At 37.5% G+C, this 22,482-nt stretch overlaps 1 protein-coding gene across 4 annotated transcripts in view; it reads right to left on the reverse strand.

The window, feature by feature from the left end:
• LOC116307683 (voltage-dependent calcium channel subunit alpha-2/delta-2) overlaps window positions 1-20,087 on the reverse strand; it is a 32,276-nt gene extending 12,189 nt beyond the window's left edge. Inside the window, exons 1-21 of one of the 4 annotated variants that reach the window (XM_031717964.2) lie at window positions 19,954-20,087; window positions 19,010-19,091; window positions 18,741-18,851; window positions 15,227-15,289; window positions 14,491-14,623; window positions 13,831-13,962; window positions 12,958-13,015; window positions 12,315-12,365; window positions 10,477-10,576; window positions 10,129-10,179; window positions 9,182-9,250; window positions 8,312-8,398; window positions 7,708-7,839; window positions 7,263-7,344; window positions 6,951-7,000; window positions 5,765-5,860; window positions 3,080-3,127; window positions 2,390-2,467; window positions 1,841-1,915; window positions 1,208-1,264; window positions 375-440 (exon numbers count right to left, since the gene is read on the reverse strand). In XM_031717964.2, coding sequence (XP_031573824.2) covers window positions 375-440; window positions 1,208-1,264; window positions 1,841-1,915; window positions 2,390-2,467; window positions 3,080-3,127; window positions 5,765-5,860; window positions 6,951-7,000; window positions 7,263-7,344; window positions 7,708-7,839; window positions 8,312-8,398; window positions 9,182-9,250; window positions 10,129-10,179; window positions 10,477-10,576; window positions 12,315-12,365; window positions 12,958-13,015; window positions 13,831-13,962; window positions 14,491-14,623; window positions 15,227-15,289; window positions 18,741-18,791 — 1,479 coding nt within the window. In that variant the 5' untranslated portion in view covers window positions 18,792-18,851; window positions 19,010-19,091; window positions 19,954-20,087. Of the gene's footprint in view, window positions 1-374; window positions 441-1,207; window positions 1,265-1,840; window positions 1,916-2,389; window positions 2,468-3,079; window positions 3,128-5,627; window positions 5,718-5,764; window positions 5,861-6,950; window positions 7,001-7,262; window positions 7,345-7,707; window positions 7,840-8,311; window positions 8,399-9,181; window positions 9,251-10,128; window positions 10,180-10,476; window positions 10,577-12,314; window positions 12,366-12,957; window positions 13,016-13,830; window positions 13,963-14,490; window positions 14,624-15,226; window positions 15,290-18,740; window positions 18,852-19,009; window positions 19,092-19,165; window positions 19,377-19,953 lie in introns of those variants that run through there. The other 3 variants (XM_031717961.2, XM_031717960.2, XM_031717962.2) reach the window with 3 other exon arrangements.
• Between the last annotated feature and the right edge of the window lie 2,395 nt (window positions 20,088-22,482).

Raw genomic sequence — 22,482 nt, forward strand, 5'->3', positions numbered from 1 at the left:
GTTTAGTATAAAGAATCCTGATAGATATATTCGAAGCAGGTAAGTTTACTGGTGAACTTTTCGTCAATGAACATCATGCAATCATTTCTAATAATTCACATCCCCGCAGACACAGCGAAGGTGGGGGTGAGGAGGAATGGGGGTTTTAGCATCCCCACACTTTGGTAAAGTCTGAGCCCCTCGATTTGAGTCGTACATACACTTATCGACTACGCCCTAAAATCCCAGCCCACTTTCATACACTACACACGCAAGCCGCTCTGACGGGCTACTCCACGATCCTTCCATTTAGTATATTTTAGAGGTTATTGATTCCATAATTTAGTGAGCTGTACTGATGGTTTGTAGTGTGTCAACTAGGGGTTTGCACTTACATTTTCTAGTTTTCCTTTGTACTGTTCCAAGTTGAAATCAAAAAGAACTAGGTTCGGTGGATCCTCCTTCATAAAATAAAAATCAGTAAAATAATTTCTTAAAAAACAAGCTAAAAATATTGTTAAAAGAAGTAAAAAGTGTACTTGTTCTTTCAGATCCGTCTAAACAGGTATTATTTTAAAGGTTAATAGTAAACAAAAAATGAAGGTTTTTTTTAGCTGTTCTGGTTTTATTGGACTTTCAATGAAAGTTCGCTAAGTCAGAATGTGAGCGTAACATTTCTCATTGTCAGAATGTGGAAAGAGTTCTGGGGTGCTTAACATTTAAACCCGAATCCATCCGGTCGGAAATTCATTCGCTAATGGTAAGAAAAGAGCGGGAAACTTTGACTTTCGAAAAATGGTACACGCGTCTACCGGAAGAACCGAAAAGAGCGGGAAAAGTGGATTACCTTTATCGCAAGACCGAGTTTTTCGGAACTCTCCGATTGGAATGATACATAGCATTTGTTTTCCAACCAGAATGTTCGGTTTTTCCGGGTAAATGTTAAGCACCCCCTTAGAATAACAAAAGTCACACAAATGCGAGAGAGAGAGAAAAAAAGGCTCCAGTATTATTGCAATAATAATAATAATAATAATAATAATAATAATAATAATAATAATAATAATAATAATAATAATATTAATAATAATAATAATAATGTTATTAGATATTAAAAGAAGAGCAAATAATGATTACTTATTTATCTTTGTAGATTAACAACAGAATAAAAATTATTAGACAGAGCGCACAGGAGTATGAGAAAGGTTTGATCAAAGTGAGGACTTACTGAATCGACAGTCTCAGAGTCATCATCAGAGGAATAAGACTGTGGAAAGAGGTCTGCCTAGAATTACAAAGTCATACAAATGCGAGAAGAAAAATGATTGAATTATGGTATTATTTAAAAAAAGAAATATTAGATATTAAAAGAGCAAAAAGTGAGTATTAATTTATCGTTGTGGATTAAATTGAATTTTATAAGTATTGGAAAGAATAAGAATTATTAGAAGTATTTGAGACATGGCAATAAAGGCGTATAAAATATCAATAGACGAAATTGTGTTCACAAATTGTGTTTATCGACGAATTAAGGCAAAATAAGAAGTTGGAGAGTTTGACGACCAGCTGCTCGATCTTCCTTCAAAGATAATCCTCGAACGTGAAGATGGGTTGTACCTTGGTAAAAATATAGTCCCACATGTATTGGGTTCTACCATGGTACAAATACAGTCCCATGCATTGGGTCGTACCTTGATACAAATACAGTCCCACATGCATTGGGTTGTACCTTGGTACAAATACAGTCCCATGCATTGGGTCGTACCTTGGTACAAATACAGTCCCATACATTGGTTGTACCTTGGTACAAATACAGTCCCATGCATTGAAGGAATGAATTATGGAATACTGCCTGACTTACCCCTTCTTTTAACAATGGATGGAACAGAATGAACCCGTTGTTGTTGATAGCAAATCCATATCCATTGACGCCGATCTGGAAGAAAGTGTAAAGTTTTTTTAGCTAACGAAAGAATAAAGAATTCAAGAAGCTTATTGATGCTAACAAAACGAGGGTGTGCATTACTATAATATATAATTACAAATTATGATTGGAAAGAGTATTGCGGAGGATATACATTAATGTGATATATAATTACGCATTGCGATTGGATGAATTACTGGAAAACGATGGGAAGCCATTTCATTGTTACGGTATATCATACCGTCTACGTGCTGTCAGTCAGTATCGTATGCTTCCCACTCATACGATAGCCATTCTTATGGGAAGCCATTTCGGTGTTACGTCATGTACTACAGTGTACATGCTGTAAGTCAGTACCGTATGTTTCCCATTCAATACATAATCCATCCTCATGGAATGCCATTTCAATGCTGCAGTAGTGTTATACCGTAGGTTCCCACTCACACACACAAAAAAAACTCAAGTTTTCCAATATTAGTCACTTACTTCAGCTAATGGGACTGAATCGTTGAGTGTAGGGAGAGCGACATCTGTACCCACCACGCCCAACAATTTGTCTTTTTTCTGAAATCAAACAAGATATACAATTATACAGTGTTAGGTACATCATGGAATACTCCACTTCCCACTTGTATTTATGAAACACACGGGGAATGGCAGAACACGAGAGAAAAGTTGGAAGAAGCACGAGGTATTAATAAAATACAAATCCCAATAACCGTTATTTTGGACAGGAATCGCGCAATAGAAAGTGCGCGTGCTGTGTGCTCTCATAAATAACGCGCTCCCAACCAATCAGAACGGGAGATTTATAACACTTTTTTAATGAAGAAATAGAAAACGCGCGCGCGTGCTGTCTGCAGTCATAAAGCATGAAAAGGTTGCCAGAACACTACAGAAGTGTTAGGAGAAGCACGACACGTAGCGGAGTGTTTCTCGACACTATTCGAGTGTTCTGCCAATCCCCAAGTGCTTTATAACTCCACACAGCACAGCACAGCAAGCAAGCAAGTTTTTATGCTTTTTATAAAATACAAATTACAGTAACCGTTATTTTGGACAGGAATGACGCAACTGAAAGTACTGCGCGTGCTGTGTGCTCTCATAAAGAACGCGCTTCCCAACCAATCCAAACGCAAGATTTATGACAGTTTTTTTAATAACGTATTATATTACCTCGGCATCATAGATGGGAGCGACTACTGTGATCATTAGACCCAGTCCCTGAAACGACAATCAACGGCCACATACAAATAAGTACAACTGGGAACGAAATAAAGGATGTTCAAAGGAAAACAAAGTTAGTATGACTTAGGAATTCTTCAGAATGAAACAGACACAAGATTTATCTTGCGGTTCAATAAAATAAAGTTGTTGAAGTTTCCACTCTGCAAACATTTCAACAGCGACTATTCTTAACCATTCGTGATGTAGAATGAAAACACTGCATGACGTCCTACGTAAGCCAAGCAGGAGGGAGCTACGAAGCGATAGTATATGACTGTATACTCCTAATTAAAAAAACGTCGGGTTCAAGAAAAGGTTATATCATCAAAGCTAAAACCGAAGGGGAGCATGGGAAGACAAATAATTATGCTAATTTCATGCGTTTTGCAGTTTTCCCTTCCTGTGCACATTTTATGCATCATGGCTTTGGCATGTTGTCAATCTAGGTCGACCGACTTTGTTCTACTGTGCATTTTTACATGTCTATATGCAAATATAATACACATTTCGGAGTACCCAAAATCCTTTTCGGTCTTAGCTTCGATGATATGACCTTCTCGAACCCGACTACGTTTTTTCAATTAGGTGTATCTGACAGCCTACTTTGATGTTATCAACTTGACAAAGGAATGCAACAGTGTGATTTGGTGAGGTTCGTATGCTACTAGCTTCCTAACGCAGAGGTTTTTGGTGTCGTCTGTCACAAAAAGGTTCCCTCCCAACGAACGTCTGCTTACTTGAGCAGAATATTCCTTCCCAAAGATTGACCAATAAGCATGAATCTTTCAAAGTCGAGAACGTTTATGCTGATTGTCAAAGAACGTCTGTGTAGGAGGCTAGTATGCTACTAACTCTGCTCTGATTGGCTTGTGTATGTTTTACACAGCAAGGGTCTTGGCAAGAGAAAATGAAGTAGTCGCACGCCGCCTCACTTCAGTCATACTGGAGTGGCACCATTAAAATATCAAATGGTATTTAATGTCTAGATATTATCGTGATCATTAATAATTATGATAACAAGTTGATAAAATATGTCCAAGGCGGAAAGGTCTACAGAACTGGAGAACAAATACCAAAAAATCCCGAATTCATCAATTGATCGTCATTGTTTTACGAAGGTGGCACTTAATAGCCAGTGGTAAACAATCTTGTGGACTTGTTTCATGATCGAATTAGAATTTAGTACATTGATTTTTGCGGAGGGAGGAAAACCGGAGAACCTGGAGAAAAACCCTTGAGGCACAGGAGAGAACCAACAAACAACTCACATATGACACTGAGTCCGGGAGTCGAACCCGTGGTCGCATTGGTAGGAGGCCAGCGCCGCTCCCGATTGCTACGTAATTCTAAATTGACGTGCATTTCCAATACTAACACTTTCCACTTAACTGACAATCCACATTGCAAGTCCTCGTACTGATAATCCACCTCTTGCCGCTAGTCATACCATCTGCGCCTCAGTCTCGTTCTTTGAATATTACTTGTCGTAATATTCCCCCAAACGTTCATTGTCAAACTCTTACAAATTTGCGTTGGTTTTTCAAAATCAATTATTTTGCGGTTAACCGGATTATCGCACATGCAAGCTATTTATCTCCAATATATCACTGCACGAGGCTTTTTCTCAAGTCAGAAGCTTTTAAACTGCGTTAGAACGACCGCACGGGTATACGAACAACATAATCCAGCATGCTGTATCGCTTTAAACCCCATTATTACCAAGAATTACACTTTAGACAAATTAATGGTTAGATACAAATGCAAAAAGCTACCGCTACACAAGCCATTCCCTTGTAGCCAGGGTCTTTAGGAAAAGAGAAGATGGGAAAGAAAAGGATATATTTTCTTCCTTCCCTTCCATTCCATCCCAGCCTAAATACCCTTGCTACACAGGCTACGATCTACGACCAACAAACTTGACCTCAGTTCCATTTATCGAGGACATGCAATAAATAATATTAAATATTAATATTAATACAAGGGAATTTTAAAATTAAAGACACAGAAATGTTAAAGCAGTAGGAAGAAAAGAAAGAAAGACAAGAACCGATCCTCCACTGGTTAAAGATCCCTAACCAGCGGATGATCGGGTGTTACGCATGCGTAAATTAGCAGTAGAAAAGCAAAACAATGTAAGAGTTTGATAGTGTTAGAAAAAAGTCGATTGTCATTGGCAATTTGCGTGCATGGTTTCTATCATTCGACCTTTTTATTACTGAGACGTGCGGGTAACTCATTTACAATACCAACTGGTGCTCAACTCTGATTGGTCAAAAGAGGGATGTACTAGCTCAAGCTAGTAGATCTGGAATCTAAAGAAAATCTGTCAGAGTAGGGCCTGGGACTAGTTATACACCCCAGAGGGGTGTAGAGGGGAAATAAATGACATACACACCAAGAGTCTAAGGAATGGTTGTGGTGGATGTCTAGAACAGCCTACTGTAATAAGAAGGGGAATGAGAAACCATAACACAACAAATTGCCAATCTGCACTCACCCCCCCATCGAGATATATCGGAGTCCATGTCACGGGGCGAGAATCGCTTGGCGAGAAACCCTGCGGCTGACCCAACACACTCAAATACGGCTGGAACAACAACAGCATGCAAGTAAGAGAGATAATCGAGCACTCACCAATTGGTCGAGATATATTGGAGTCCAAGTGGGAATGGTGTCGTTGGGTTTTGTGCGTTGGAGTGCAAGTGGACGGCTCAGAACGTTTAAATAATTCTAATGTGCGTAGATAAAGTGCAAACATGGAATTAGTGCAATCAGATATTGGAACACGTACCAGGCACATGTCCAGCACACGTCCAGCACGTGATCCTTACTTTCCTAGATCTAAACCGACTGTAACCTCAGACTGTTTTGTACACCTTACGTCAACAAACGTGGCAGGTGCCAGACGCCTCGCGCATGTCTAGCACGTGATCCTTACTTTCCTAGCTCCAAATAACTGTAACCGCGGCCTTTTTTGTGCACCTTACGTCGACAAACGTGGCAGGTGCCAGACGCCTCGAGCACATGCCCATCACATGTCTAGCACGTGATTCTTACTTTCCTAGATCCAAATAACTGTAACCGCGGCCTTTTTTGTGCACCTTACGTCAACAAACGTGGCAGGTGCCAGACGCCCCGAGCACATGCCCATCACATGTCTAGCACGTGATTCTTACTTTCCTAGATCCAAATAACTGTAACCGCGGCCTTTTTTGTGCACCTTACGTCAACGAAAATGACAGGAGTCAGCTATGACGTAGCCTTAGCGTCGCTTTCTATCCGCAACAGAAGCTAAACAAGAAAAAGCTACGACAAATATGAGCTTAAGTGAAACAAAACGAAATGGGAATTGGTGTGAATTCCTGCAATAAGTGAAAAAATGAAGGGACTGGTGATGAGAGTAAAAACTGAATTAACATATGACTGATAGACTAAGTAATATGAGCTCAAGTGGAACAAAACGAAATGGGAGTTCGTGTGAATTCCTGCAATAAGTGGGAAAATAAAGAAACTGGTGACGGGACAAAAAACTGAGGTAACGTGTGATAGAGTGATGCATGCAAAGAAGGTGAATACGAAGTGACCCCTTGCATTGATTTCCTAGAGGAATTGTTCTTAACAAAAAAATAAGCCGTCTTTTCTTATGCAAAAACATCCATCCGGGACTCAGTGCAAGGGGTCTATAGTGACCACGGAACGAGATTGATAAAGAAAGTTACTAAAGTGAAGTATTTTTGCGTGTTATTTTGCCAAGGAAGAGGCATTGACTCCATATCCATCTGCTGCAAATTCAGAGGTCTGGTGGACCTTACACACTTACCGACACGTTCTCCCTCACGTCTGATAAGGTCTCGATGGTGTAAAAATAACCTACAAGAAAACACCACCAACCAAATTGAGTCAAGATTTCGTATCCACTACGTTTAGAATTCTATTTTCTTGCCAAGGTTTCGGTCATATCGGCCATCTTAAGGGCTACATGAAATAACTTACTGCTATCAAAACCATCATTATCACTATAATCAACACCATCACAACCCCTATTATAACCATCATCACCATCATTCTCATCACCATTATCATCACCATCAGCTTCACAACTTAAAAATATATTTGGGAGTGTGAGTGTTACCTTTGGTTGCGCAGGCAAATTTCTGGACCGGCTTGTATGGACTTCCCTTTTCGCGTCCCACCAAGTATCCAAAAACACGAATCTAGAACAAAAATACTGTTATTCGAATGGACGATACTGAAGGCAATAAGATTCCCTTGGGTTGACGCTAACTTTTAAAAATATAATATATATATATATTTTTATTTAGACATGGTAGGTTTTAAAGCTTTTAGCTTGCGGGGCGGTGTATCCTCCAAACACACCTTACTACATTCGAATATTCTATACACTTAATTCGCAACTCACATGTTGATTTTATGGAGGGAGGAAAACCGGTAAACCCGGACAAAAACCATTGTGGTAAGGGAGAGAACAACACATCAAACAAAAATTATATCATATATTGTAAAGAGGGAAGGGAAAAAAAAGGAAGAAAGGAAAGAAAAATGAAGAATATTCTTACCCCATGTTTCTTGGCTTCATAGTCATTCAGTACGTCCATTGTCTTGCCACCTTCAGTTTCTTCCACACCATCAGTGAAAAAATTAATAGTTCGTAAGCAGTTTGTGCTTGACCTGTTACTCGACCTTGTTGCCTGTGAGTTAAATAGACATTAGGAATAAGGACTTAACATGAAGAGATGCCGAACAGACAGTTAATTCATTTCTGCGATTTGACTTCAAGTTTTGATGATATTTGAAGGAAAAAATCCAGGGTTTTACTTCCAGAGGTGTTAAGTGGGTACATACTAGGTAACCTCTCCCTTCCCCGTCCAAATCTGGTCCCAAAAAATGAAAAACCATTGATCGCTCGATATTGTAGTTGAGTGATTTCTAACGACGCGGACAACCCCCTTACCCCCCCCCCCCCCCCCTTCACCCTCTCTAGCCGACACAAAACGTGGTGACCTCGCAATGACAGATACCTTTTTTAACACCTTGGACAGTTATTCACGTCTCTATCATTACGAGGTCATTTTCGCTTCTACTGCACAGGCACGGTTACCTTTCAAGATGGCGCAGGTAACTGTGAAGGATACTATTCTAAAATTGACCCTTGTGCCCTACCTTCAAAAGATCGATGGCTTTTTTAAATCCTTCACTGACTTCTGCGACTTCATTAGCTTCTACGTGGGACACCATTTCTTTTAAATACTGTAAACCAAACATAATAACAAATTTCAATGGTAAACTATTCGTTTCGTTTCGTTTGTTTCCTCGACATCAAGTGTGAAGAGAGTTGGGTCTCTTACTAGTTTTGGGGTTTTATGTGGGCCGACTGACTTAGATCACCCCAGAGGTTGTTTCAGGGTTCGATCTGAGAGTTAGCTGTGCCCTGACTTAGATCAGCTCCAGAGGTTGTGTCAGGGTTTGATCTGTGAATTAGCCGTGCCCTGATTTAGATCAGCCCAGAGGTTGTTTAGGGTTCGATCTGTGAGTTAGCCACGCCTTGACTTAGATCAGCGCAGAGGTTGTTTCATTGTTCGATGCGAGTTAGCCGTGCCCTGACTCAGATCAATCCAGAGGTTGTCTCAGGGTTTGCTCTGTGAGTTAGCCGTACCCTGACATAGATCAGCCCAGAAGTTGATTCAGAGATAGCCGTGCTCTGACTTTGATCAGCCCAGAGGTTGTTTCAGGGTTCAATCTGTGAGTTAGCCATACCCTGACTTTGATCAGCCCATAGGTTGTTTCAAGGTTCTATCTGTGAGTTAGCCGTGCCCTGACTTAGATCAGCCCAGAGGTTGTTTCAGGGTGTGATCTGCGAGATAGCCGTGCCCTGACGCAGATCAATCCAGAGGTCGTTTCAGGGTTTGACAAGATTCAAGTTGATGATACATCGAGTCCTTAGGTAATATTGAGGGTGGGTTATCATGAGTCATCAGCAATAACTCTTGACCGCGGTGAATCTAATTGTGCGTAAACCAAGCAGTAATATACCTTCTTGTTCTGTATCGTGGCTTGTAGCAATCGGTCTTTTGTGCAGGGTTTTGCGTTGGCTACCTTAGACTAAATAATAATAATAAAAAAAATGATTCGTTAGACTAAGTTCAGACTTGGAACTTCAAAGCTAGTTACAAGAAAGAAGAGAGCCTTATCATTTTTTTTAAGTGCGTTCAGCTCAAGTGTAGTTTCGACGTTTAACCTCCAGTTTGTATAACTTTGCTGGTAAAACTGTTTTGAGGTTTATTTTATCCCATCCCAAATTGTCGCACAGCGCGGGTTGCGATTGTTGTTCATATTACCGACCATCGCAAACGTTTACCTTGTTGAACGAAGTAGAGGTTCTCTATACTCTTTGCAGGGAAAAATATGTTGCGCTCAATATCTGCTCTTTATTTTACAAAGCAATAATGTTGCGATATTAAACTTTTTCGAGTTACCAAATTACCGCTGTGTTTCATGATCGCAGACTCATTTACTTAGGGTAAGCCTCAATTCAGTGTCTAAATATTCACAAACTGACCAACAGTAAAATAAACAAAAGGTGAGAAATTTAGGATAAAATCGTATGCGCACTGAAAACGATTCGTAAACTACGAACTGGCTCATTGTTGCCTTGCATACTTTACTTTACTGGGCCCGGTAGTACGAAGACTGGATAGCGCTATCCGTCGGATAAATCTTATCCAGTGAATAAATTTATTGGATAACAGCATCGACTTATCCACTGGATAAGGATTTATCCGCCGGATAGCGCTATCCAGCCTTTGTAGAACTGGGCTCAGTTGGTCAGTTTGTGAATATTTAGACACTGAAATGAGGCTAACCCTAATTCGAAACTAGAGTATTTTAGTTGCCCGTATTAACGCGACCTAAATTTGGAACAAAGTGAAAAATCCTAGTCAAGGAAGGGAACTCTTAAGGTGTGTTCGTCCAATACTTACATTTTTTATAACATCTAACTCTTCGCAAAGCATTCTTGATCCTTTGTTGAACTGTAGTGAGATTGATAGAAAGGAAGAAGTTAAACCTCAGTAGACCGTAGACCTACGAAACGTTCGACTCATTTGTACAATTTTGTTAGTTAACTTTATCACGAATATATGGTACGCACTCTAATGGTAAATACCAGTCACTAAAGCGTAACACAAAGAGAACCTTACAGATAAGCAGTCCAAAAGTGGCGCGAAGTGACACGAGGGGGATGGGTTGGTAGGATAGGGAAAAGCCTTTTTCACGCTCCATTAGAATAGATAGTAGCACCGTTATCGCAGCTTGGTTACGTTACTTACGGTCACAATGTTAACGAAGTCGTTTTCTTGTAAAGTGTCCAACAAGATAGTAGCACTCAGTTTAACAATCGCTAGTTTATTACCAACCATACTACCGCTCCTATCAAAAAGTAGAACACAGAAAAACGTTGAGAGGAGTTTTATTTGAAGGCACAAAAGCGCCATGATTTTAGCAACCACTGCGCCATAGGACCTCAGTAGGGGGATTCATATTTCCCATTTTGTGTGGCACTGAAAAGATGGAAAGAGAAAGAGTTAAGAAGGAAAAGAGGGTTTGCTCGCACTTATGAATCAGCCTGGCGACGAGCCATTTTGTTTTTTACCCACAACAATAGAAAAAATATGGTAATCATCCATTTTCCCCCTCAAAGCATTTTTAACGAGGGGAACGGGGTTAATAACCGTGTGGCACAAGTTGAAGTTTTGATATGTGAATTGTTAAGGGTGAAGGCCGGGAGATGGGATATGATTGAGGCTCTATACGAGCTGCGCGGTATCCGGGTTTTGCATCCGAAAAATACTGGTTTGAAACGAGAAAGGTTGGAGATCAACGCTCATGTTAGTCTCCCCCACAGCCGCTTTCAGTGTCGCTACTCTGGGGAGAAACCGTTGCGTGACGACACTGAAAGCGGCTGTGGGGGAGACTACGCTCATGTGAGTCCCGGAAATTTTGAATAGCAATAGGGACTGAATAAACAAAATGAACGAAAAGGAATGAGTTCAAATGAGTAAGTAAGAAACAAACGAATGACGGCTGAGTAAACAATGACCTCATAGGAATTATTTTTAAAAAAAGTAAAAAACATTAAAAAATCATAAGTCACAGAAAAGCGTTTATGCGCTCCTCCCTTGAAAAGGGCGTCTTGCGAAGACCTCTTCTTAATGCGTATAGCTTTAAATAAACCGCCTTGTTAACAATGTAAAGAGAGGCCTTTTAACTGCAATTCTTTCGATACGAAATCCCTATTAATCTCGAATAAACGTAACGTCATTTGATAATCAATTTAATGGATGGTTAATGGGTTTTTTTTTGAGGATATAGGTTAATCCTAATCCAGGGTTTATTTCAACCTTTTTTTCCACTTTGGAAGATAAGAAGGTATTAGGACAATTGCGTATAAAGTTATCCAAATTAGGCTCGTTTGAGGAGTCTTTCCCTAAGTAGCAACAATAAATAAGACTCCTTGTTCGACAAAAGGAGGAAATAAGAAAATGGCATTTCAATTAGACTGTTCTTAAACAGCGATCAAAAACTTAACGCAGTTTTTCATCCATTTGAAATCCAGGGAAAGAAAAGCAAAAATTAAACACAGAAAAAATTTTTAAACATCTTTTTTTTCTTTTTCGCTTTTTGGATAATTATTTCTCATCCTATTATTTTCTTTCCCCTTTTCGTTTCTTTTTCTGTTATCATTTTTTTTCCTTCCTTATATAAATCCTTAATTTATTTTATTCCTATGAAGCCCAAAGGGTGGCTAATGTGCTTATTTCACATTACTTGTGACTATGATATATATTTTGGGGTGTTTGGGTATTTCTTTCTCCCTTTACTACTGATATTTTGATCATAAACTACAAAGAAATTTATGCAGCGATGTTCGATGTTGAGTCTATGACGTCACAGACTCCCAAAAATAATCGTAAAATATCATAGTTTCGTCCTGAATATCGAGAAAACACTTCATACAGTGATTATTGGAAGATTATTATTAGGAAGTTTCAGCTGAATCCAAGTTTGAGCGATTTTCGTCAGAGTAGCACTTTAAATAGATCATAGAAAGAATGAAAATGATCATGATAATGAACTATTAATATTTTAAATAATCAATGGTACTTACAGGTCTAGTAATATAACCATATCTTTAGGTGAGCTGGATCCTTGTATGTACCTTTGAAATAAGACCAATGGTTTTGCTAAGGTATCTATTTCATTAATTAATCTCCTAGTGTCGATTCACTGAAACCCTGTTCAAACCCAAAATATAAACTAAAAAATATACGTCGTAAAGGTTTTAATAGAGACAGTGGCAGAATTCTGCCAGCAAATTACGTAAATCTTTTGTGATTTTCAATGCTCGTGCTTTCAGGTTTGTGCGCGCGATTCTTTTGCTCGCGCATTTGTACAACGTTTGATCGCGTAGGTTTTGTTAATATCGTAACGTATTTTAGTTCCTCTGAGGATGACCGTGTCGGTCGAAAGCTAAGGAAAATATAAAATTATTTTTAAAGGTTGATGAGTCAATTTGAGTTTCATAAAAAATATACATTTAATCTCTTTATTTAAGAGTCTAGTCGTTCAGCGCTTTCGTTCTAATTGAGACGCTTTTCATATCTCAAACACCCTATTATCTCGAGCTTGAGGCCACATTCTATAGATTTTTACCCTGGATATCTTGAACCCTCAATTTTTCAACCCTTTTCCCTTATACCCAAGGATGTTTGAGATAACAGGACTCTACAGTAATGATCCGTGGTTCTTACCATCCTCTTCTACGGTGATCATAAAAGTCATTGCTATTATCACTTGGCCATTTGTAACCTAAACGAATAAACAAAGATAAAAACTCGATATGGCATTATATTTTTTAAACACTTGGAGATGAGACAGACAAAAAAATAAGGATTTTGACCACCTAAAAAAAGAATAAATAGTTCATAAAATCAAATATATTAATATCTTAAATAAAAACATGCGGTAGAGAGCATAATTTTTTCTAGAAATTGTAATGAGTAGGAAGGTTGGATAAAAGCATGATGGCATGCAGTTGCTGAGCATGTGTACACATGCTAAAAATAACCGCAGGTCATCGGACAATAGCTGGCCAGAATTGGAGCTGTCGGCCAAATATTTGCCTAGTTGGTTATTTATACGAGTAACGTTGAGCCAGAAATAAGTTTGACAAAGCTAAAAGCCATTTTGCCCCTCATCATGACCAGTGACTGACCTGCTGTCATAGCCCTATGCACATATATATTCTATTGTTAAAGATTGGGTTGTACATGTACTAAAGCCTAAACATGTAACAATAACCATGAAATTTTGCTCCATTTTAACAAATGCTGGTATTTTTAAAACATTTCGAGTATATTGCTTTTACACAATCCAAGTGTTACCCCTATTTTGGGTACTTCATGCAGTGACCTAACTTCATGTTCTCTTGAGCTTGAGATAGCATCCCTAGAACAAGTCATTGTTAGTCACGCAACACGTTCCAGACTTGTGTCAGGTGATTACCACAACTATACTCGGATATCTCAAACCCCTGTTATTTGTAACTTTTTCCCTGGAATCCCACGCACCAGGAGTTTCGGACAACAGTGCTCTGCTACAGAATGATCCAGTCTTTCACTAACCTGGATAAAATCTGTACACGCCGTTTGAGGTACCAAGTAGTTGCCAAAGCAATGATGGTGTCTGTTCCCTGTTTTCTTTAAAGAATTTGTTCATTGGTTGAGTCCATTTTGCTGAATTGAGTATGACTTCGCCTGAAAAGAACCAAAACTAGCTATAAATCAATGGTCACTCAATCAGTATTATAAATCCTTGTGATGGTGCATCATGGGATACTGTGGGGGTCTGCAATGCAAATTGAAAAAATTGTAATGACTTGCAGTTGTGCAAGCTTTAATGAAATTAAAGCCAGCACTTAATGCATGTATTACTTTCTGTCAGTGTAGGGCAGATTTAGGGCTTGGGAAGAACTGAATTTGGCAAAGGATTCTTTTTTGCTTGTGACCTCAAAACACTGGAGAAAACCAACCAGAAAATCTATTCACATACAACAATGAACCCAGTGGGACTCCAACTCAGGTTTCATTGATGAGAGTCGGGTGCTTAAACATCCTGGATCTTCCCTGGGTTTACAGTAATAATTAATAAATTTTTCATGATCAACTTTTTTGCCAGCTAAAAGTGCAAGTTTCTCTAAAACGTATATTAGGACACAAGTTGCCAGACATCAACTCATTACAAATTATTATTAATGATACTTAGAAACTCATTTTAGGACTTACTTCCATTATATACATCTGTAGGTATGTGCACAGTACTATAGGTTAAATTAATTAGTTTATCAGCAAATGAAGGTACGTTCACCAAGTCCAGGTGGTTTTCTCCTAGTAGGTATTTACTGTCATAATACTGAAACTAATAAAAGCAATATATTTTGTAGTAAGATGATTGTTTTAAGGACCAGAATTATAATCCTCATTTGATTTTCAATAAAGCCAACCACTCAGTCATTCATTCATTCATTTCTTCCTTCTTGTCTTTTTTTTTTTCCTTTCTCTCTTTCTCTCCTCATTTTTTCTCTCTTTCTTTCTCTCTTTCTCTCTTGCTCTCTTTCTTTCTTTCTTTCTCTCTTATTTTCTTTCTTTCTCTCTCTTCATTCATTTATTCATTCATCCATTCCTTCTTTCTTTCTTTCTTCCTTTCTTCCTTCCTTTCTTTCTTTCTTTCTTTTCCATAGTTCTCCTCTTCTTTTGTTGTTGATTGCACACATTTGCTTTAGATATCTTTCCTGTTCATTTATTAATTCTTTCTTCTTTCCTTCCTTCCTTCCTTTCTTTCTTTCTTTTTTTAATTATTTCATTCATTCATTCATTCATTCATTCTTCTTTCTTTCACTCATTCATTTATTCATTCATTATATCTCTATTCCTGCTCTCTGTTTCCTTTCTTCCATCACTGAGTCTCTTGCTCCCTCCCCTATGGCTAGCAGAACTGCTATAGGCCAGCTATGGTACTTACACTGGAAAGGCCTTTTTCATAAGTATAATTTTTTCTGAGTTCTTCAGCTTTCTTAGCCAATGTCTATTGAGAGTAAATGAGACATGAGTACATATAGAATAATAGAAAATACCCCCTGCTTTATTTTCTAATCCAAACCAATCTGCAGGTCAAAACAACAGAATTCACTCTCCCATAAAATAAAGACTATACTTTTTAATCATGTTTAATTCAAAATATCTGTTGTTTTGTCTTCAACATTGATCTGGATGGCTTTTTTTTTTCACTGCCAAAGGGACTAAACAATATTATTATTTATATTGACAAAAACAGTGTGGTTATAAAGTCTTTTTATTCAGTCATTTGTGAAATTATCTAAAAAATCTAAATGTAATCTAAAACTCTGAAACATAACAAATAAATAATTCACACAAGGGATTCAACTTTATACAGGTGCTTCTGGACATTAATAACTTTTCCCCAATATTTGATGCAAAAACCCACATCTATTTAGTATTTGTCTCAATCCTGAAGTACCACTTAATAATTCAGCCGGGAAGGAGTGGGGAAGTAGTATAGACCTCTCTTCCAGATCCTCGTATAACAAACAAAGCCATTCTATTTTGTAGGTATTATGCTATTATATGGATAACAACAGCACAGCTATAGCTATGGCTATTAGTTAAACTAATCTACTACACGCTAACTGCATGTATAATATTAATGACTGTTCATATACCTTTGAAAAAATAAAGATAACTAAAGGAAGGCACTGTGTCCTTTATAAAGATAATGATAACTCAAGAGCTGGTAAATGGTAGCATTTAGTGGCTATATGATTGTACGTTAGCCAACACCTGGATGACATGTTAGACTTTCTAGGAATCTTACTGTTTTGTTGACAAAATTTCTTTACCAAGTTTTAAAAAGAGATCAAGAGATATGCAGTGTGACATTCACAAGAGATAATGATCATTAAAAACAACAGTTACTGTGCTGTGCCAAAGGTAATTCAAAATCAAATGAGACTGAAGGTCAATATGAAAGTCATTGAAAATTCTTGAGGAAACCAAAGGATCAAATAAAATCATGAGCAATAGATAAATGTTTTTTTTTTCATTTTATCATAGTTATATTTATATTACAGATTTTAAAATAACGTTTTGATTCACAGATTTTTTACGGATCATTCATACTGTTATTGTACGATATTGACTCTGATAATTTCGCTCTTAGATACATATTTGTATTTGTAATAAAAATTATTATTATTTAAAATAAAAAATAGATAAATGTCAACAAAAAAAAAATCCAAGAAAATATTATGACAAAAATAAAACATATTAGGCCAACAAATAAAACGGAAAATTGTTCGTAAAAAATATATCGTTAGGTAACATTAAAATTCTAAAAAGTCTGAATTATTTAATATTAGTAATAATATTTTGATAAAAATGATACTAAGTTTATAAAAACCTGCTTTTTAAAGGCATTTATTGCACATAAAATAATTATTCAAATTCCCTCTAACATCATGGTTATTGGAGACAATAATTTAATAAAGATGTTCCTGTTTTTGTAATTCTAGTCATATGAATGTCTTTTTCCAATTATTGTTTATTCAAATCAATTTTGGAAAAATATAGCCTCAGATTTCCAACCGCTGGGGTTGGCACACTAAACCCCAAAAGCAGAGCATAGGAAAACTAGGGAATTTGAAGAAAGACTATCTTGGGAGAGACCCAAAAAAGCACACAAAATTGACATTAAAAAAATGGAAAAAATAATTTATGAAAGTATATATATGAAATGGCTACTTGTATGCCTTTTTAATGTATGACTACCACTCTAAAAGCTGTAGGGCTTTTCAAAATTGAGGGAACTACTTGTTTCTCTTTTGCTCTATAGCAACCAGTATGTTTACAGACTGTATATCATCATGATGGTACCAAGATAAGCATTCACACATTTTGTAAAATCACTTCCCTTGAATCTGCTTTATTCTTGTTTTTAAACCTCTATCATAGCACCAGTTCTGAAGAAAAATATGCTAAAAACATGCCCTACTAATAACTCATATGTATGTAAAAACCTACATATATTGATTAGAAACACAAAAGCTCAAAATTTCCAACTGAGATCATAAAAAAATCTACTAAATGTCAAATGCTCTGTAGACCGAAAAATTAAAATAAATTGGTATCAAGATTTTCGAGGGAAAATGTCTACTTGAGCAGTAGATTTTTGTGTAAGAAATATTTTAGAATATCTTTATTTTATTTAGTGGAAAAATTTAACATATTTTTTCCCTTAAAGCAGGTAGCGTATGATAGTATCTTTATTATCAGTTAGTGTGTGGTATGATTTTTATATATGATTGTAGGGATTGTACAGGATGGTATTTTGAGGCCCCATACCGGTTAAATCCTCCCCTCATCACATATATTTGAAACCAAACACATCACTCGAACTCACTTGAATAAGCTAATTTTTTTAAAGTAAAGGCAATTCTTTTAATAAAGACTGAAATCCTATTAAAAGTTTAAAATATCTTAACGAAAAAAATTTCGTTAGAAAACCAGTCACAAATAAAATGTAGAATAATATATGGCCATTTAGGTTAATTTAAGCTATTTAACTTATTCTACCAAATTGACTAGCGAAAAAATTAAACAAAAGTGTCATTTCGAATTATTCATGTTTAAAAGACAGGATTCATGGCTTCAAATTGAAGCAGAATTCGTTTTTTTTGTGTGGTTTTCTAATCCTTTGCTCGACGAATTTCGTGTTTGGTAATTTGAGGTTCGTAAGGTGTTTCAACCGGTAGAGCTAAACAGGTTTTGTAGTCAACAACATATAAATATACGATACCGCGACTGATGATTACAAATTTGTCATATCGATGAAAATGAATGATAACTTCAAAAATGTTGCTTTCAGAGCATTTTGAGGGCTTCCAAGCCCTTGAAAAGCACACATAATCGTGAGTATGAAATTAAGCTAAAATCTATCGCTTGTTTTGGTCTATTGAAGTACGAGAAATCGGCATATCAGGTGCAGTGAATTTCACATGCCCAAAAATGCCTCATCAAAAATTTAAATCGAGAAGAGAATGGAACGATGCTGCAATTTACAATCGAGATATTACTATCGAAACAAAATAAAACTATCCTTTGGCAAGCGTAATATTCGTGTGAATTCCTTTCAGTGTTTAAAGAGAATGATTGAGAAGGCTGAGTAACTTAAACAAAAATATAGTGTACAGTGGTATCATTCAGTTCTAAATGCTACGCTGACGACACAAAGATGGGTGGATGTGTTAAGGTAAACGAACGATGGTTGCGGAAAGTCAAAAGTGGTTAGCTAAACATGCGAAGAAAAGCTTACCACATGAAATATCGCCGGGGAAAAAGTCAAATTCTAGCGACGACCTTTTTTTCCGTAGCATGGAAATTTCTTAGTCTAGTTCTAAAAATAACTCCATTTGCTCTTCATATTTACTTTAAACCGTTTAGTGTGTAGAAGAACTACGTACCTTGACTGTCTGAATTCTGCTTTGTAGAACAGACTCAAGCTGTTCTTTCATCTTTTCGGCAACCTTCGGACCATCTCTTTCTTTAAGTGTGAGATTTGTTGGACTGTATTTCTGAATGAATGGAGAGAAATAAAACATTTTATCCTAAAGTCACAACAGAAAAGTACTTCAAGCGTAGCATGGCTTCCGTTGCATGCACACGAACTACTAGCCACTGGAAAATCTAAGGTTCTAAACATGAACGAAATCACAACATTTGCAGCATTCACCTTTTTTATTTCGTTGTATTTGGTCACATCTTGGAACAGTTGCGTTATGTTATTCCCGATCTGCTGCGCCCAACTTTTTGTACTGAAAAAGAGAATGGAAAATCCCCTTTACAACTGGCATTTGAAGTCAGAATTACATCTCAAACGGTTGCTTACTTGTTAAGACTAGCAGCCATTGTGTTTCCAGTAGGTTTTGCCAAGAAAAACAACGAATATGCAATGCAGTAAAAACCAAAGACGCGCGCCATGTTTCAGGCTATCCTGCGAAACAAATCTGTTTATATTCGTTTGCCAGCTACAAAAAAGAGCGGCTCGACTTGTACTGACTATTATCGTTGTGTTTGGGGTTCTCTCGAGCCGTAAGCGACAAATAAGGGCATCAAGTCATTTATTTTTAACGGGTTCTTTGGGGATGACAGGTGTAAGGTGATTTTCCATTGGTCGACAGCAGGCTTCTGACGGCTAATACACAAACCATTTGCATTTAGTTGACTGCATTCTCGAATGAGGCAATCGTTACCCTAGAAAATTACAGTGATTCTTCAAATATATTGAACCTAAACATTGAATGAATCACCGTGAAGTTAAATTAATTTAAGGAGGCACAACTGATTGGAGAAAAGATGAGTTTTGGGGCGGAATTTTGAAGCAATCATTTCGTGTTCGACTCCACGACTTCGTGTCAACATAATTCGATAGAATCTCAATCTCAAACCAGATGTTTTTAGAATTAATTTAGCATATTGTCGCGCTTTTGGCGACGACTTCTAAGGACAGTTTGTAGCGTTTAGGACATCTTAGATAAACATATGGTTCCCGAAAAGTTTAGTTATATGTCCTAAGACTTAACTTTTAAGTCTTACATAAAGCTTACAGTTGATTTTTAACTTGTAAGTAAATAAATCCCCTAAATGATTTGTGAAGAATAAATTATTGCTACGTACTTGTAAAGTTTTTCTCACCCTCGGCAAGTATTTATCCTCTATTGTCAATGCTGAAATTAGAAATATCTCCCAAGGAGGATCCAAGATGGTAAAGTGCACTTGGAGAAAGATTATAGAATCAGCCGCCATCTTGGTTTTGCTTCTTAACCGCGGGTACCTGGGTTGGACTTTTTAAAAAAATGGCGGGAAAAACGTACGAGAAGATAAAAACACAGGAAAACCATCGAGAGAATATTTTTGCCGCATACAAATGATTTTAAAGAGCCGGCAGCCTATTCTAGATATTCAGACAAAAACATTTCCCTAAAATGAAAGTTGTTAATAAACGCTCGAGGGCATAGGAATAGACAGACCGGATGAAAATAAAAATGTTAGAAGCGATCGCAGAAAAAATGAACTCGTTTCTTTCCAGGAATAAAGAATTTTTGCGTTTTCAAGAGAATACCTAATAGAAGACTGAGTTTACGATTCACTTTAAAAAACGTTTTCCCATGTACCTACTTAAGGCGTTACGAGTGAAAACCATCATATCAAAGAAAAATACTGCAATTGCTAAGATATGATATGAGAAAACAAATTTTTGAATCTTTGGAGTCGTTATGTCTGAGACGTTGGCACTTTACTTCGTAAAATAAGTTTCCTAAAAATTACGCCGGCATGAAAAGACCAATTCATTTAGCCCAACAGCAATTAGATGATGAGGAAATCCATGCTATTTGTATTGTTTTACTGGCATGAAAGCATCTTTAGCTAGTACTCAGCAGTCCTTTGTATAGAGCTATTTTCTTTTTAAAAACGTGAGCCTTTTTAAATGAGGAAATTCTGAAAAAACTGTAGTTAAAAAGCCGCCTTTGTCGCCGCCACACTGAGAAAGCTAAAACGGTATTAATTAAAAACTGGGGGAAAAAACTAGTTTTACTTATTAACCCGGTAATAGGCTTGAAATATTGAACCAAAACAATAAGACTTCCGCCTCTCTTATAATCATTTAAGTTCCCAGTGAACTGCGACCCGAAAACACAGAAGTTGTTCTCAATGAAAATCTTGGTTACAGGCTTTGATCCACCTGATTTTGAACAGTTTGACGCTAGTAGGTTTTTAATAATGGTAAGACGTTGATGTTGTTAAGTCTCCGACATTGATTAAGACATGGCATGACCGCAGGTGAAAAAAATACTCCCCCAGCTCCTTTCAGAATTTTTTTCCACTTTCCGGCAAGGAGGACAATAGCGGGGTGATTGGGTGAAGTCATGTGAAGAATAAAGAATAAAAAATTAAACGATAAAATCTAAGTTCAATTGGTTTCCGAGGTAACAGCTTACCTCGAAATTACATTTTTCTTGAGTGACAACGAAATGGGTTCAAGTGGAGCTCGAGGCGGACTTGGTAGTATATAGTAACTGTATCTATGAACACATCAAGTCCAAACTCGAATTTGAACTATCGTTCCATGGTCACTCGAGTGAATTCAGGAAAGGTTTGATTCATTGGAATCGCCTCCGCTCTGGAATATATGTAGATATCTCTAAGTGCAAAATATATGCAGTTTGATTGTTGGGTATTACCCTGCTGATAGAGTCTCCGCCTCTTTAATTTTCTTCTCTCTTCGGTGAAGGTAAAAGGAGATTCTGCTTGCAGGGTACGTTGGTCTGAGTCATCTATATCATTTGAACCATGTGGTATATGATGGAAGACAGTTTACTGATTCATTTAGAATCGAAGGGGTAAGACCTTCAGGCAACATCTTACAGTTGGGCGTAAATATATTGTCAATGCAGCGTTACTGGCCCGTATTTGTTGGTCATGGTTTGGCTGCTTGTGTACAGAAATGGGACCGCCCATCACTAAACCTCGAGAGACCATTGGAAGGCCATGCCACAGCAGTTAAAAATAAAATCAGGGAAAAGAATCAAACATCTTGGTTATCCATTTTTTCATAGATAACCAGCTAGCCGATCAAAGCACGCTTTATATCGTGTCTATTTGAAAACAAAAATTCTTTAGTCAAGATTTGAAATATCGAAGTATATTTTCATTTACTCCTTTTAGTTACAATATGTGCACAATGTTTTCACAAGGGTGAGGTCAATCCATGGTGGATAGAAGTAACTATTTTTAAAGCATGGAGTAAAGACATATAGCACACTCATAATGAAAGGCTGCTGATTTCATTGTACGCTTGCAAGTAATCAACGAAAAGGTTGCTAGGTAGCAGACAGTGAAAATTATCATATCAACAACCTGGCAGACGAAGACCCGCTTGTTTGAAACAAGTTTCTTTCTATTCTAGTATCTAGTATAACCAGGGGCAGATCCAGGATTTAAAAAAGGAGGGGGGGGAGTGGGGAGGGGGGGGAGTGGGGGGGAGGGGAGTTGGGGTGGTGATCCAAAATGGCCGCCAGACAGACTGAGCTGACGCGATCGGCTTCCCAAAGAGGGTTCCGATTTCATTCAACAGAGAATAAAGAACACAACTGGTTTCACAAGATCTCACGAAGGAGAACTCAATGGTAGACACCTTTAGATCCG

The sequence above is a fragment of the Actinia tenebrosa genome, unplaced genomic scaffold, assembly GCF_029948245.1.
Source record: "Actinia tenebrosa isolate PJP-AT-01 unplaced genomic scaffold, QUT_ActTen_1.0 PGA_scaffold6__47_contigs__length_16458017, whole genome shotgun sequence".
Classification (NCBI taxonomy): Eukaryota; Metazoa; Cnidaria; class Anthozoa; order Actiniaria; family Actiniidae; genus Actinia; species Actinia tenebrosa.